Source organism: Mustela lutreola, chromosome 14 (genome assembly GCF_030435805.1).
Source record: "Mustela lutreola isolate mMusLut2 chromosome 14, mMusLut2.pri, whole genome shotgun sequence".
Lineage (NCBI taxonomy): Eukaryota > Metazoa > Chordata > Mammalia > Carnivora > Mustelidae > Mustela > Mustela lutreola.
In genome coordinates, this window is record NC_081303.1 from 75,219,751 (window position 1) to 75,235,703 (window position 15,953).

Genomic DNA, 15,953 nt, shown 5'->3' on the forward strand with positions numbered 1-15,953 from the left:
TGTGCTAGTTACATTTTCTCCAACATACATTTAAAAAAGAAAAAATTTGCCAATGTAGTTCCTTGAATTCGGTCACGAACTGTCTGATCACAGTGATCCCACACTAGGGAAGCAAGTGTCCCCACGTTTCCATACACACTCCCTCTTTTCAGAATCCAGTGCGTCCCTGTGTAAAAATTTTCCTGGAATTGTCCCCCTTCGTAAGAGTAATCATTTTCTACTGGTACCTGACCCTGTTTATCAAATCAGTTTTGGAAGTGGAACAAAAAATTAAGAAATAAGAGCATTGTGGGCCAAAATGATCTGGGAAGCCCTGGATGGTACTAGGAAGTAGAACAGCCTAGACAAAAGTAAGATCAAGGAATTAGCATAAATAAAGGTTTTATTGGTCAGTTTGGGTGAGTCACAAACTGACATACCCCCAATTCACTTTTCTTCACACCCAAGGCCCTGAGGCGGCAGGAGGGAAAGGTAAGTCCACTGATGGTGTGCCAAGGGTGGAAAGACTCTGAAGGCCTCTGAGGGTTGACAAGGCTACCGGGACCGGAACCAGCGTCCTAGGAATAAATCCAGGATGGAATAGGTGCCATCCAGGGCTGCAGGGTTTGGTGATTCTGGATCTAAGGACGAAAGTGACACACAGAGACACACTAAATGAGAGAGAATAGGCAACGGATGAGGAGAGTAATAATATTAAAGGCTAGAAAAGTACGGGCTCCCCCTTCTCAAGAAAGAAGAGACGGATCCCTTTGATTCACACACTTTACTTACCATCTCTAGGATGGCCATCTCCTTCCTGATGGGTTACGGTGGTCTCTGTCCGGCCCTCACTGTCCACCACAGTCCGGCGCTCCTCTACTGTCTACAAGGAGAAGCCCGAACCGTGTCTCTAACATCAATAAAGATGAGTTCACTGGCTTCTTTACCTAGACTGCTCTCTCCAAGGCATCCTCTGGCCACAGTTCTTTGTACCCCTCTCTTCCAACTCACCCCATCTGGCTTAGTGATCTTGGTCACCGAGACGCTCTTGAAATAGGATTTGGGCTGGGGCTGGAGAACTGGGCCGAGGCCCTCCTGGGAAACCTGGGAATCAAGATCTAAAAGGGCAGAGAGAGGAAACACGAAATCAAGAGTCCGAGGAAAAGAGGGGGGCCAAGTACGACAGGAAACTTCAGGGAGGAGCGCTGAGGGCACTTGCAACGGCCTCCCCCTCCAGACTCACCGTTGTCTTCTCTGGCTCTAGAACGGGGGGCCACAGGCCACGTATCATCAAACTGTAGAAAAAGGCAAAGTAGGTGAAATAATACCTTTCATCTGAAACTTGAGGGGGTCACAGGACACAAAGCACCCCTAAGATCCAAAACCACCTTTCCCTGGGAGAGACAGTTGCGCTCGGGATAGCTTTACTTACTCACCCCTTCTCCTCCTTATCTGTTTTATCTATCTTTCCACCAAAAGGCTCTCCTGAATGGACATTTTCTTTTAGACTTTTTTTTTGGAGATAGAAAAGGAAAAAGAGTGAGCACGAGAAAGGAGAAGGGCAGAGGGAGGAGAAACGGACTCCGGGTTGAGCACAGAGCCCGCCACAAGGCTCGATCCCAGGACCCTGAGGTCATAACCTGAGCCAAAAGCAGACCCTTAACCGACTGAGCCACCCAGGCGCCCTGATTTTTTTTTTTTTTTAAGAGAAAGCAGAACTCCCATCCTCGTGTCCACTCACTCCCATCCTCGTGTCCACTCCCACCAAAACCCTACAAGGAGCTCAGCACAGAGGACAGACAGGGACGCTAAGCGGGGAGCCCAGGATCCCAACCCAAGTCTCTCCGACTCCACAAGCCTCCAGTCTGTGTGTCCCCCGCAGGCCCTGGCTCTGGGTCCAGAGCACTCACCACACCCAAAGGCCTCTGGGGGCCCCAGTCCGGCGCGGGTGTGGGGGGCTCGCCTCTGGCGTCGCTCTCCGAGACCCCCCCAGAGATCCGGGGCTGCTGACTATCTGGGTACTTGAGCATCGCGTCCCGGAGAGACTGTCCCTCCCCGCGCCCGTCACCGGGTGTCTCTGCCTCGGGACCAGGACCCGGAAGCTCTGCGGAAAGAGGGCGGAGGGCTGCTGGGGCTGGCGAGGACGCGGCCCTCCGCCCCTGGATGCCAGTCTCCTCCCGCTGCCGCCCCTCAGCCTTCCCTCGGGCTGCTGATGGCCCAGGAGAAAGCGCAGGCGGCCGGGGACGGCCACACACCCGGAGGGCGGGAAGGCAAGGTCCAGGCCCCCATCTCGCTGAAGAGGTTATGGAAATCCCGAATTAGGTCGTCAAAGCCGAAGTGATCGTGGAGACGCATCCCTCCTCCTGGGCCGAAGCCGAAGCCGAAGTCCTCGGGGGGCTGGGGGCCCTCAAAGCGGGAGCTCCCGCCGCCCCACGGGGCTTCCTCGTCCTCGTCGTCCTCGTCTCGAGTCATGCCTCCAAAAAAGGGGTCTCTGTGGCTGGGGGCGAAGGCGGGTTTGAGCAGCAGGACCGCGGCACCACCGTCACCGCACCCGCGCCCTGGGCGGGCGGGGGCCGGGGCCGGCGGGGCCGGCGGGGCCAGGTGCGGGGCCAGGCGGGCCGGGGGGGCCTGGGCGGGGGTCGCGCCGCCGTCCCCGTCACCCCGCGGCCCCCCGCGCGCCCGGCGGCCCTCGCCCCGCACCGGCCCGCCCCCCAGCCCCACCGTCGTCCCCGGGGCCCCTGCTGCATCCCCCCAGACTGGAGAAGCCTTAAACTGCCCCAGTCCTCCCGTCGGCGGCCGCCCAGGTGGCTGCCGCGGGCCGAGCGCTCGGGGTGCTGACCTCCGTCCGGGCCGCAGCGGCGACGGCGAGACGAAGACGAGGCCTTCCCACGCCCCGGGCGTCAGGGTCACGCTCCCCTCGAGGACCCCACCCTCGTCCGACCCCGACCCACTCTAACCTCCGAGGTCCAGACAGGCCGAAAAAGCCCCGGAAGAGATCAAAGAGGCTCATCCCCGTTTTGGGACTCGAACCTGCGGACCCCAGCGAAGCCCACGCGCACCCGGCGGCAGCCGGCGCTCCGCGGCCGGAAACGCGGCGCAGCGTCGGGCCGCCTGCCGGAAAGCAGGCCTGATCCGCACTGTCGTAAAACGACCGTCCGCACGACGCGGGGGGGGGGGGCGGGGCGGAGCGGACCGCCGGGTCCCGAGCCGCGGACCTGCCGCCGCCCGGGAGCGCCCCGCCTCCGGAGCCGACCCTCCGCGCCGGCCGCGCGGGCCCGCCGGGGCCTCCAGGTCGCGCGGGGCCGGCCGCCGCCGCCAGGGGTCAGCCTTCGTCCCGCGAGCCGGCCGCGGCAGGTGCCCGGGGCCGCGCGTGTGTCCCCCCGCCGCGCCGCACGGACTCGGCGCTCCGCAGCCGAGGGGCGCGTCGCACCCCGCACGCAGCCCTCACCGCTCCGGGCGGGCTCTGCAGCTGGCGGGGCGGGGCGGACGCTTGGTGCCGGAGCCGGGGCACCGGGCCCGCGGCGCGGGGGCAGCGGCGCGCGGAGCTGTGAGTACCCCCGGCCCGTCCCCGACCTCCGCGGACCCCCCGCCCCGTTCTCGCGGAGCGCCTGGGCTCCCGTGTGTTCGGCGGCTGCAGGAGACGCTCCCTGCTCTCCCGCGCGTTTGCCTGCGCCCGTCTACACCGCACGCCGACTCTTCCGGCTCCTGCCTGGCCTGCTCCTGCCGCCCAGGATCTGCTGTCCACGCCCTCCCTTCGTGGCCCGAAACCTGCCGCGGGGGCCGGGGGCAGCTTCCGGAGGAACCGGGGTCGTCAGCGGCTGCTCGCAGGTGCGCAACCCTGGGGCCAGGAGGAAAGGGAATCCCCGGGGGCAAGATCCTGGCGGCCCGAGAGCTTTTATTCCCGCGACTCCGGAGACTCGGGAGCCCCGCCGGGGCACAGAACACCCATTCACCAAGCTGGCCGACGAGACCGTCCTAGACGGATCAAGAATGGGCAGAGGCTGAAGGTAGAGGTTTTCTTTTTATATATACAAGACACAGTAACCCATTAAATTTGAGGACACAGTACAAAAAAAAAAAACCACGTCAACTAATTCATGTGACAATGCTGTTCATATTCATGACGCCATTTTTTGTTGTTGTTTTGTTTCCTAATAATAAAGGAGGAGACTCAGGGCTGTTGGGCTGATATATATTTGGGGGCCCTCTCCCCACCTCACCCATACACCACCAGGGTGAACAGGAGGAGGAAAAGGAAGGCAGGGCCCACAGCAAAGTTTCATAATCTTGAATGCAAGGGGGTAGGAGAGGAAAGGGAAAGAAAAAAAAAAAAGGAGAAAATACAAATCCTATAATACATACAACAGAGTTGGGATGGTCTGGGAACGGGACAGACATGAAGCTGAGGCATGGGGCGGGCCGCTGGGGGTAGGGGGCAGCGGACCCCCCCCCACCCATTCCTTTCTTTGATGCTGTTTCCGTAGTTGCCAGGCTGAGAAGCCCTCTCAGAAGATGGGACCGGGAGAAGAGGAGGGTCAGGGCCTCAGTTCGCCCCCCAGCTGTAGCTGTTGTAGGCAGATTTGTTGGTCTGGGGCTTCTGCGGGATGGAGCTGGTCTGGCTACGTTGCCCGCTGCCCGTCTGCAGGGAATGGGACGATGAGGAGGAAAAAGGGGTCTAGTTAGTGGGACAAATCTGTGACATCTTCAGGTGGAGCTCTGCAGACGTGTCGTGCTCTCCCCTTCTCCCTGCTTAGAAACTACTCCCAAGTTGACTTCCCAACCCCAGACACCCCCGGTGTGTACAGCTGCTAGAGCCCCTGTGACAGGTCAAACAGCATTTTCAACCTTTCAGCAGGGCAGCAGCGTAAAGATGGCGGGATACCTCCTGAAGACGAGACAGTGAATGAGCTCTACCCACGTCCAATACCACCCTCTCCCCCCACCCCACCTCCACTGCTCTGAGAAAAGGCTACTCTCTCAAAGAGAATGATGGCTTCTTGGAGAGGAGTGATCATACGGTGATTTCATTGACCCCAAGAATACCTGAATTGGGGAAGCTGTCTTTGAGAGCCAGGAAGCCCTTATCCCAGCTCCCCAGCCACCTATGACGGAGGAGAGGCCACCTGCACTACCGCCACAGCTCCCCACCCCTGCCACACAGCAGCGCGGAGAGCCCACTGCAGGCAAGGTAGGAGAGACAGTCTGAGGCCCCAGGCTCCAGATGCTGCCCCAAGAATCCTCTCCATGCCGGTAACCAAGTGTTCCAGAGTCAGGGAAGGGCAGAAAGAAAAAAAGAGGGCACTGGGGAGGGGAGGACAGGAGAGGGACGGGAGGCCAGAGAGCTCAGCAAGGTGTCTGTGTTCGTGTGTCCTGATCTGTGACCGTGCAGCCTTTTCAAGTTCCCTGAGGCTGTGGAGGTGAAATGGGGACTGGACAGGAGTGGGTTCAAGCACACCATCATTCAGTTCATTACCTGCTCCTCCTGCTGGCGCTGGCAACAGAGAACCATCTGCAAATATGGTAGCTGAGGCAGAACCAGGATATATGGAAAATAAAGGGACAAACTTTGACAATAGAACTCCACCATCAGAAGGGAAAGCTACAATGTCAGGGAAGGGGGGAGGCTGGGAGAGGTCAGAGGGTAGGTGTGACCCAGGTCTGATGGGATGAGGGCAGCTGTGCTACAGGAGGTAGAGGAGAAAGGTACCAAAGGAACAGGGCAAAGGAGGTTTGAGCCTGACCCCTTCTCTGACCTCTCCTCAGCCGGCGGCTGGTGTTCTGTGCGCTTGTGTCTGTGTGTGCTGTGTGCCCATGGCTGGCGCTGGGAGGGGGGGTGAAGGTGGTGCTGAGGAAGGGGAAGAAGAGGAAAGGGGGCGGTTTTAGGGACAGGAAGGAAGAGGAAGGGAAAGGAGAGGGGAGGGCTGTTACCTGGCCGTCCTGCTGCAGGTGATGGTGCAGGATCTGGGAGTGCGGCTGCTGATGGGGGGTCAGAATGTGCATAAAGGGGGCAGGCGGGTAGGCAGCAGCTGTGGCCGGATTGATGGGCCCCCCACTTCCTAGGGCTGAAGGCAAGTTGAAGGAGGCAGCAGGAGTACCGGAATGAAAACCTTGTTTCTCAAAGGACTGCTATGCAGGGGGACGGAGAGACAGTAAAAGGGTCAGCAAACCAATCCCTGGAGTTTCTGAGCCCAAGCCCCCCACCGCCAAGAGCCGAACGCGTCTGCAGAGGAGCCCTGCACCTGGTGCCCGGTGCTCGGGTCTGTCTCCGCTCAGAGAACTCGCTGTCTCTGACTCCTGTTTCTCACACACAACACAGGGTGCTCCTGACTTCCAGCTGTCAGGACCGCAGGAGAAGATGGCTGTGAGTGTGCCCTGTGACTCGACTGTCTCCCCACCCCGCAGCCGGGCCCAGGTGCGGCAAGGCTCTAGCTGGGATGTGCTCCAGCACACCTCCTCTAACACCCTGTGCTTCAAACAGTACTTCCTGCTCCTTGTTCGTACAGAGAACGGAGCGAACCAGTCTCCCTGTATTCCACATCGTTCCCTTGGAAAGTTGCAGGAAGACTGGCAGTAGGTAAACAAAGCCAGGACAGCAGCCCAGGGAGTCCCACAATACACCACCATGACCTGCCACGCCTCATCGTCCTGTCACACTTCTCTGGCTTTTTCTCAGAGGGTTAGATTTCCACTTCTCTGAGAAACTGCCCTCCAGAGACCATTCATCTAGGGTTGGTTTCCGGGGCCCTGTCAGGGTTGTGCCTGCTCACTGAGCTTCTGTCACTGCCACGCCACCTCCTCTCTGTCCGTATCTTTCCACTTCTCTCGAGAGCTAGGCACCTACCTGGGTTTTGGAGTACACAGAACCCGAGATATCTGGCACGCCCGTGTTACTGGAGGTGACTGATACACCTGGGGGAGGAGGAAACAGACAGGAGGATTAGCTCAGCCGGCCGCTGGCCCCTCTCCCGGCGAGGAGATGGCGCGCAGCCTTTCTAGCTACCGCACTGCCAGGGAAGTCTGGTCTGTTTTTCCAGCTCAGGTCAGTCCTGAGAGAGGAGAGCTCATGACCCAAATCTCTTGCCCTTTCCAGGTATGTACTGAGTTATGTGTGTCAGAAAGCAAGGCAGCTGCTTTTTGTGAGGCAAGGAGACATAGGCAAACCCCGCTAACATACTTTTCAAAACACTTCTGTGTCAAAGCCCAAAAGAAATGGATTAAACTTTGGACGTCCATTTCAAATCAACCCACCCAGACTCCACTCAGTCCTGCTCCTGGAAGACAGGTAGTCTGGGCTCTTTCTGTTCACGAAGAGACACTTTTGGGCTCAGGATCCGTGCTTTCACAGCATAAGGTAAGAGCTGAAGGAGCAGTCCAGTCCAACCCCAAAAGCAGGGCACATGCTCGGAGTCTCTGCTCCCCTGGCCCAGCTTCTCCAGTCTTGGCTCTTCTAGGCTGGGTACTTAACAACTTAACGAGCAGACACTGAGGGGCATTTCCAGCTAAGAAATTTAAGCCCAAGCATGGGGGTGGGAGTGGGGGAGGTCAGGAAGGTGGTGGCGTACGCCATCTCCCGTGGTCTACGTGGAACTCAAAATCCGACATCATTTTCAACTTGAGCTGCTCCGTGGACACAGGCTCTGACCCACGCTCCCGACAACCTGCATGCTTCCTGCCGAAGAGCTCCCTACTACCACTGCCACTGCCAGGAAACCAGAGCAGTACAACTCCTCATTTTAATTTCTACTCCTGACACTGAAGTACACACACTCTACCCTTGGGAATGGGGTCACGGGTCAGGCGACAGGAAGAAGCCATCAGATAAAATCATTGAGCATCTTACGAGAGAAATTTTATGCCAAGATTTGAGGAAAAATAACTCAAATGTAAAGCACACTTTTAAAGATACATTCAATCTCGTCACATGAGGCGATTTACATGAAACTTCAGAAAACCTTTCAGCCGGTACCCTTGGACCTTCTCTCCCGCTGGGAGGGGCACTCGATGTAAGAGTTTGTTCAGAACCACTGTGCTTATGTGACCAAACCACAAATGCCCCCCCGGAACCCCGAACCTCCCGATGCCAAGGACAAAGGCAGCCCTCAAAGGTTAAGCCCTCCTTGGAGAGCTACTGCAGGACCTTCCTAACACAAGTGGCACCGTAAGCTGGAAAGCCCTCCCAGAGCACAAGTCAAAAGGAACAGAACTACAGGAACAGAGCATGAGAAGATACTGCAATCTCCAGAGCAGCAACTCTGTACTTCAAAGGCACTGAAGTAAAAGAAAGGGGCCATACCGGGACTAACGGGGGTAGTCTGGCCCCCTCCTCTTCAAACCCCACGGTAACAGATGTAACGTCAACAGTGCGTTTACGGAAAAGGCTGAGCCACCGAGGTCTGTGTGGACGGGGCTGAGGGTGTGGCGGGACAGAAAGAGTGCTAACATTTTTGAGGGAAATCAGAGACAGTGACTGATCTTTACTGCAGAGGCTCAAACACCTTGCAGACGCCCAGGGTTACCCCATACTGGATGAGAGGAACCGCCACCTTGTTTCGCAAGCTGGGTGGGAGGGAGGAATTCAGATTGCCAGCACTCCCCCCGGCCCCCCGCTCTCCCCACACCTGGCCTCAATCTTTCCACAGGCTGACTAGCTGAAATCCAGCTTCCGGTCCTGAGACTCAGTCTGGGTACTGGCTGAAGGAACAAGAGAACCCTCTAGCAGCCTTCACAGTCTGAGTGCGAGCACTGGACGAACAGGCGTTGGCTTCTGCACTTACCCTTCACCAGTTACGAGAAAGCTCCTCAGACCTGAGTTCTCTTGCTTGCCTTCCAACGGCCCCGTCTACCCACCCCCCACTCCCAAGCAGTGGCGACCACACGGACATGATGTGGACAGCATGGAGAAGCAAGAACCAACGTCTCCCAGCACGGCACCCCTGGGAGGTGGGGTCACACTCACAGGAAAAAGTACTCCAGAGGGCTGGGACCAAATACAAAGGAAGTGGAGTATCTGGGTGTCCAATTAAGCAAGGATGGTGTTCACACTATGCAAGTGAGCTCTGCGGCGGCTGGACTGAGTGGGGTAAGACTTCCCCAGTCAAGGAGAGGTCTACGCACATCTCTCGGGCACAGGCGCAGCCACACCCACAAGTGCGGAACGACGCTCATCCGCGATCCCTGAGAAGCCCTACGGAGGGTCGAAGCATAAGAACAATGTTGCCGGCTAGCGGAGTCCTCAACTAGCTGGTCACCAAAGACTTCTCACATCTCCACCAGCCACCTGGCCTGGGGCCTTGGAAGCCACTTCCCTAAAGCAGCTCTGAACGCCACCTCTCCTGCCTTCGCCGCGGCAGACACTGCAAGCGGTGTCTCGCCTTTCCCTCTGCCCACGTCAGAGCAAGGGGAAGAGCTGGGTGCAAAAGGGAAGGAGCGGAGTATGCAGCGAGCGTCGGGGGCTTTCTACAAAACCGCTTTCTGTCCCAGTCAAAGGGCTGGAACCGGAGGGCCGCTTCCCCTCTCCCACCTTAGTACAGTCACCGCGGCGAGAAGCTAACGGTTCTTAGCTCTTTGGCTGTGCTGGTCTGATCAAACGGCCCCCTCCACCCTTCATCCACAGCACAACATTGGCTCCTGGTGTCCAGAAAGACATGCACGGAAAGAACGCCAGAGTTAGCTAAAGAAATACCACAGTTTATTGAAGACTACAAATGTTTTGTTACAAGTTGAAACTACATGCCTTCCAGAAATCAAAAGCGACAGCAGGTGTGCATTGAGGCTTCGGAGGGGCTGCGCCGCTTGAACTCGAAATGGGTCAGACAGGGCCAGACACATGGGGGAGAGGGAAACGGGGGAAGGCAAGTTCAAAGCCCAGAAGGTATCCACCAACTCATTTCCCCCAAGCCACGCAGGCCATGGCCTCAGCTCAGCAGGCTCTCCTCAGTGGTCTGGTTTCTGAAACAAGACTTCAGTGCAAATTTATACACACACACAAAACACAGCCCCCAGCCTTGGGCCAAATTAGCTCTCTGCCGTCCAGAAATGCTTGTAAGGGGGTGGATATTTTCTTCCTAAAAGGAATCAAATACATAAAAATAAATGAATTTAGAGGTTGATGAGGAATGGGATGATAAGAGCCCTCTGTGGGGTTGGGAACTTGGGGTGCTCAAAAGACTGTTATGGCAGGTTTCTGAAATCTTAAGGGGAATAAAAATGTGGTACGCCGTTCTTTTATATTATCAATCACCTACCTCTTAAAATTCTTCAATTTGGTCCAGCTAAAACTTAAATCTAATGTTCTCAGAATGGGGCCACTCCAAGTGAGAAAGCTTACAATCCTCCCCTCCAAGGATCAGGGTGCACCTTGCTTGGTAACAGGGGTGGCCACAAGGAGTTAGGGTGTCTCAGGATTTCTCCAGGTTAAATCCAGACTCATTCCAAGTTGCTCCAACACAGTTCAAAGGTCTGCCTGGCTAGTGGTTGCCAGATCTATTGCCCCTGTGTTCCGCTCAGCTTCCCAATCACCGAGAAGCTCGGACGACCGACCCACCTGGAGCCCACACAGGGGTGAAGCACACAGAGGCAGCTCCATCCCAATCACCATGATAGCACAGCTCAGAATTCGGAAAAACCCTCGATCCTAACTCCCTGCGACTGCAACAAGCTCCTCTCTGTGTCTGTGTACAAATCACTGAAGAAAGTGCATGAAGCCGCTACGGAAGGGGCGCCACGTCAGGGCCGGGGGCCGGGGCCGGACTAGTTATCTGTGCGTCCAGTGCCCATGCAGAGGATTCCCGCCTTTCCCTCCTGCCATCAGATGTGCGCACAGACTTTGCCAAGAGACCAGCCATACAGAGGAGGGATCTGAAGATCCTACTCTCCCTCTGTTGGGCACTCGTATCCCATGCTTTCTCTCCACTCCTGGGTTTCCCAGCTAAGGAACGGAAAGGGGCTGCGTGAAAAAAGGAGTGAAAAGCACACCCACCCAAGTCTGCCATTCAGCAAGCACCTCGCCTTCCGTGCTACCTACCAGTACCGGCCACTCTAGCGCTCGCTTCCACAGACGTCTCCGTGACACCTTGGGGCCCCCTGCCCTGCCTCCCCCGCCACGTTTAGGCCAGCCAACATAGAGTAACAGCCGACACGTGCCCCGGGCTATTCCCACTAGGAGTGTCGGACACATGCTCTTCCGTCACGCCCCTCGGCTGCTGCTGCTCGGACAGACACCCCCGTCAGACGCACAGGAAAACCCTCTGCGGAACCGCTAGCAGCATGCCTCAGCAACCCCGTCTCTCGAGCACCACGCCTTGCTTCCTGAAACTCATTCAGTCACGTCCTGCAGAAACCACGGACAGCCGGGGTCAAGGGGTGCTTACCAGTGTTGTATCCGTGAGACCCATACCCACTTGGCTGTTGGAAAGGGGCGGCCGATGCGTTCACACTGACATTCACACCATGCTGCTTGGAAGAGGTAGGAGCCACCTGAAGACAAAAGGGCTAGAAGTGAGGTGACATGGTGGCCGAGAACCATCCCCTCACTGTTCTACTCCAGGGACTGGGCATTCAGATGCCTACCACCCTGAGATGGGCTGGCCAGTCTGCTTAGTGAAATGGGCTCCCTACAGAGCTTTATAAAATCTACCAGTGAAGTCAAGAAATGGTAGTTCGGAGAAAGGGGCAAGCTGCCGCAAGGAATGAAGACCATCTAGGGGACAAAGCCCTGTGGGATCACATCTCCCATCCCCTTTAGATAATTCTAAGAATAGGTAACCTTTATCCCAATACCACCAATTCTAGCCCCCCTCCGCCAGGCCAGCAATAGGCCAGAAGAGGAAATGTTTCTCCTTGCACATTATTAAAAAGTCAACCAGCCTTGAAGGCAGCTAGGCTAGTGCCCGGGGGCTAGGATTCCCCACCACCACATGGAAAGATCAAGCCCAGGTACTCACAGGGAACACAGCAGGCCCATACTGGAAGGTGCTGGGGAGGCCCGGAACCCCTGTGTAGTACGGCAGGCTGGTGTAACTGTAGCCAGGAGGCAGCGCCGGGTTCAGGAATGTCTGCTGCGTGGTGTGGTGAGTCTGAGTCTGGTTCTGTTGGGGTTGGGCCAAGGTTGTGGCCGGGGCCGGGGAGGAGGCATCCCCACGGCCAAACTTCGTGAGGTCACCTACGACAGGAGAGACTAAATGGACCTACTGCTTTTTTCACCCACAACTCCAGAAGACCCTGACCCAAGACTATTAAAAGTTCAATTGTTTGAATTAAATTTCTTTATGGCAACATTTAGCACTGCTAAGCGCACACTCAGCATGGGCCTAAGTCAAGCCAAACGTCGGCTGCCTGTACAATTCTGTGGGAGACAGACCCCGAGAACAAAGCTCCTGCAGATTTCTCTGCCCAGGCTACTCCTTTCCCTCCATCCCCCCCCGCCATGCCTTCCCCTGCTTCCCCTCCATGAGGAACACTCCATGCTGGACTCAGAACACAGTAACGGGTCAGGAAAAAAGCTAGGTCAAAGAGGACGACAGGTCAGGCGTAAAAAGCAGCACCGTGGCCGAGGCAAGGCACGGAGACTGCCACCGCGAGCAGGGACAGGAGCAGAGCGGAGAACGGCCAGTTCAAGCACCCCACTTCCGGGAAAGACTGGAGAAGAGGGAAAACTAAGTCAAGATGTCACCTGGAACCACTGGGAGACAGCCAAGCGGGCTGAGAAGGAAATGCCCATCTCCTGCAGCATTCCACATCTACCCACCCTGACTCACCACATCCGCTCCATACCTTCTGCCAAAGGTCTTAATTAAAGCGAGAACTGGGTTCCTCCTTACAGTTGTTTCCCCCCTCCTATTAATCAGGTTTCTGCCACCAATCCCAACACACTCTCCCTTCATTGGGCCCCATCCCAGCCATACCAGAGTAAGGGTTGCTGGCCAGGCTACCATCCCTCCCAGTCAGCGGAGTGGTGGGCGTGGGAAATGGGATGCTGTAGTAATCCTGGAAGAGAGAAATCAAAGAGCAGACACTCAATGCCACTCAGTCCCCAGCAGGAGTAACAGCAGAGGGTGAGAAGCACAATGTTGGGAGTGCTGCAATTTCCCCAGCCACCGATTCCGCTGGTTAGAGCAGGCACCAACTCCAAGTTACTCTCGCATACACTGTCCCCCTCGCCTGGCTACAGGCACAGTCAGGCAAGGTCTACGGGTATGCCCACCAGGAAACACATCAAGGCCATCGGAACCAAGGATACACTCAGACTTTTACGTATATACCTAACAGTCTACTGCTTCTGGAAAAGAGTCTGCCCTCTGTAATTCAAAACACCTGACGCATACAGAAAAAGCACCCAGAGAGCTCCTACTGTGAGATATGGATCACATTAAAATTTGTTTACTTCAAAGAAATCCCAACTGATTAAAAAACAAAAAGTTACCTTTCGTTAAAACCACTTCCAAAGTCCCTGTGTTCTAACATAGCCTGAGAATCAGAGTTTGTGTGTGGACATGCAGGCTGGGGAAGAGCTAAGCCTGGGACTTATTAACTGAACCCCTCAACAGTAAGGTGAACATCTCGTTCTTTTCCTAAGCTCTACACACGTACTCACCAAGGGAAATCTGGTCTGAAGCATCTGTAAGTCATCATAACCATAAACTTGTGGCTGCAAGATAAAAGTGTGTTACAGTATTAACAGGAACTGTTACCACAGGAGCAGCCCAAGGTGCTAAGAATCATGGTAAGTCATTCTTAGGAAGAATAGGACACAGATTACTTCGTTCAGTTTCCTTCAAGAGGAAAGAAGTAAACTACAAAAAGATTAAGTGATGTGTGAAAGGTTTTTAAGCTCTCCTTAAACTCTAAACCACACTGATTCAAGCAGGCCGCCTGCCCGGGCAGTGACACAAGACAGGAGCTGCGTGGGAGCCGCCGGCTTCACTCTCTATCCCACCAGTCTTTGTCACCACTTCGAAAACATGGGTTTAAGATTTATCTGTTTCAGAAAGGTTTCACATTTTACTCTTTATTTTCTCTAATGTATGGGGACTAAGGTGGTATGTTTATTGTTAAAAAGTGTAAGGGAGGGCCCGGGTGGCTGAGTCATTTAAGCGTGTCTTTGGCTCCGGCTCCCTGCTCGGCAGGAAGCCTGCTTCTCCCTCTCCCACTCCCCCCAGCCTGTGTTCCCTCTCTTGCTTTCAAATAAATAAATAAAATCTTAAAAAAAAAAAAAAAAAGTGTAGGGGTGCCTGTGTGGCACAGTTAGGCATCCGTTCAACTCAGTTTTGGGTCAGTTCGTGATCTCAGACCCACGTTGGGCTCCATGCTCAGCACTCAATCTCCGTAAAATTCTCTCTCTCTGCCCTTCCCGCTCAGGCACTCTCCCTCTCAAATAAATATATACATATTAAAAAAAAAAGTATAAAACATTACTGGATGTTTCCTCTGTATGATATTCACCTAGACACTCTGAGGAGCAAAAACACGTGTCTTTTTAAACATTTCAAAATAAATACCCTTCATTTTAACAGGCACCGCATCCACAAATTTGACAGAAGAAACAGCAGGGGGGAAAGCTACACTGTCTGTTGCCTGCTCTCAGATCGTCCCAGATCAGGTCAGAGAACTCTAGCTGGCTGGGGCCGGCTAAGTAAGACCCTCCAAGACAGGGTATCAATCCAACCAGAGAAAAATATTCTCAGAGAAACTGAAAGGGACTGCAGATGGACTCTCTGGCCTTTAGATTCAGAGGCGCAGAATCTGTGCTTCACGCAGACAAAATACACAATAGGAGAAATGGCCTCAGGTTAGCCCTTCCTCTCTAGAAACGATTAGTTCTTCCCAAACTACAAATATTAAAAACCTGTCTGCTTACATATGACAACTCGTTCACTCGGGATTTTACTTAGAGGCTCCCCCTGAAACCACAGCTGCCAAGAGCAGCCACCCCGTCTTCGTCATCTGGAGAAGGTACTTCCCTCTCACTTACCGGGTAGGCGTGTAACAGCCCCGGAGCCATAATGTACGGATTAGGCAACAATGGCGGGACCCCTGGAGGGAGGTTGGGAGGAGCTTTTCCTAGAAAGAGAAATCACTTTTACCCTGTCACACATTCACTTCTTGTCCGTGTCCCAGAGCAGCGCCAACCACCCTCTACCTGAAGTCGTAGCAACCGAGCTCCGAGTTGAGGCTGTGACGGTGGAGTTGCTGCTGAGCCCGAGGCCCAAGCTGCTGCCGCTGCTCAGACTGGAGGAGACACTGGCCACGGGGGGAGGCGCGGAAACCGAGCTGGATGTGGTGGAGAAAGTGCTGGAGGAAGAATGGAGGCTCGCCTCACTGTCCACGCTTGTGTGCTTGAAAAAGGGGGAGCGGTGGAAGACAGGATGAAACAGCGATTAGCCAAAAAGGTCAGGAAAGATACACACCCCTTCCTGCTGGGGAAAGCGCATCCGCTGCCCAGTCAACAAGGCTGAGGCCGGGGTGCCTGGGTGGCTCAGTGGGTTAAGCCTCTGTCTTCAGCTCAGGTCATGATCCCAGAGTTCTGGGATCGAGCCCCACATCGGGCTCTGCTCAGTGAGGAGCCTGCTTTCCCCTGTCTGCCTGCCTCTCTGCCTCCTTGTGATCTCTCTGTCAAATAAATAAATAAAATCTTAAAAAAAAAAAAAAAAAAGAGGCTGTGGCTGAATCCTGGGTGCCCTCTGCCAAAGGAGTTACCCTCTAGCTACCCATTTCCCAAGACTCGTCAGGCAGGGGTGGTAAACAACAGACCCACCGCACATCACCCTCATCAGAGGCAGCAGAGTAAGCGGGGACCAACACTCCGGAAACTGGTGCTGGTTGGCCAATGAACTGTTCAAGTCCAAGAACTACTCCCGGGCCTCTCTCCCACATTCTCCTTCACTAGTTCAGCAAGTTCTGACGAATCTGTATCTAAGGAAAGAGACTTCGAAGGAAGCCTCAGCACTCGTCATCTTCCCCAGGTTCCTAGCAAACCA

At 55.3% G+C, this 15,953-nt stretch overlaps 2 protein-coding genes, 1 long non-coding RNA gene and 1 other non-coding gene across 30 annotated transcripts in view; 1 reads left to right on the forward strand and 3 right to left on the reverse strand.

The window, feature by feature from the left end:
* Window positions 1-364: 364 nt before the first annotated feature.
* HAX1 (HCLS1 associated protein X-1) lies at window positions 365-3,094 on the reverse strand. Of its 3 annotated transcripts, none has more exons than XM_059146509.1 (7): window positions 2,937-3,094; window positions 2,235-2,476; window positions 1,890-2,083; window positions 1,223-1,274; window positions 991-1,097; window positions 772-862; window positions 365-620 (listed from the first exon to the last, which is right to left on the reverse strand). In XM_059146509.1, the coding sequence occupies exons 1-7, from the start codon at window positions 2,987-2,989 to the stop codon at window positions 535-537; spliced, it is 825 nt and encodes a 274-aa protein (XP_059002492.1). In that variant the 5' UTR covers window positions 2,990-3,094; the 3' UTR covers window positions 365-534. The 3 variants fall into 3 exon arrangements, with proteins under 3 accessions (XP_059002492.1, XP_059002494.1, XP_059002495.1); XM_059146511.1 differs by having other exon boundaries at window positions 2,819-2,954; XM_059146512.1 differs by lacking the exon at window positions 365-620 and having other exon boundaries at window positions 772-889.
* Window positions 3,095-3,987: 893 nt separating this feature from the next.
* The window catches only part of UBAP2L (ubiquitin associated protein 2 like), a 41,953-nt gene continuing 29,987 nt past the window's right edge, over window positions 3,988-15,953 (reverse strand). For 6 of the 25 annotated variants that reach the window (XM_059146484.1, XM_059146490.1, XM_059146489.1 and 3 more), the window contains 11 exons: window positions 15,116-15,311; window positions 14,948-15,036; window positions 13,571-13,624; window positions 12,882-12,963; window positions 11,922-12,139; window positions 11,349-11,454; window positions 6,821-6,888; window positions 5,908-6,105; window positions 5,733-5,824; window positions 5,453-5,503; window positions 3,988-4,618 (listed from right to left, as the gene is read on the reverse strand). In XM_059146484.1, coding sequence (XP_059002467.1) covers window positions 4,075-4,618; window positions 5,453-5,503; window positions 5,733-5,824; window positions 5,908-6,105; window positions 6,821-6,888; window positions 11,349-11,454; window positions 11,922-12,139; window positions 12,882-12,963; window positions 13,571-13,624; window positions 14,948-15,036; window positions 15,116-15,311 — 1,698 coding nt within the window. In that variant the 3' untranslated portion in view covers window positions 3,988-4,074. Of the gene's footprint in view, window positions 4,619-5,452; window positions 5,504-5,732; window positions 5,825-5,907; window positions 6,106-6,820; window positions 6,889-9,645; window positions 10,044-11,348; window positions 11,455-11,921; window positions 12,140-12,881; window positions 12,964-13,570; window positions 13,625-14,947; window positions 15,037-15,115; window positions 15,312-15,953 lie in introns of those variants that run through there. The other 19 variants (XM_059146507.1, XM_059146508.1, XM_059146506.1 and 16 more) reach the window with 6 other exon arrangements.
* On the forward strand, window positions 4,482-15,227 carry LOC131814972 (uncharacterized). Its single transcript, XR_009347517.1, has 3 exons — window positions 4,482-5,167; window positions 14,490-14,575; window positions 15,094-15,227. It is a non-coding gene; the product is annotated as an uncharacterized LOC131814972 (long non-coding RNA).
* LOC131815414 (small nucleolar RNA SNORA58) lies at window positions 13,042-13,178 on the reverse strand. Its single transcript, XR_009347724.1, has one exon. It is a non-coding gene; the product is annotated as a small nucleolar RNA SNORA58 (small nucleolar RNA).

Coding starts and splice junctions, on each gene's coding strand:
- HAX1 (XM_059146509.1), bottom strand. CDS start 2,989: ATGAGCCTCTTTGATCTCTTCCGGGGCTTTTTCGGCCTGTCTGGACCT. Junction 1,275..1,889: donor CCCAGAGGCCTTTGGGTGTG/GTGAGTGCTCTG, acceptor CTTTTTCTACAG/TTTGATGATACGTGGCCTGT. Junction 621..771: donor AGATGGCCATCCTAGAGATG/GTAAGTAAAGTG, acceptor TTTCGTCCTTAG/ATCCAGAATCACCAAACCCT.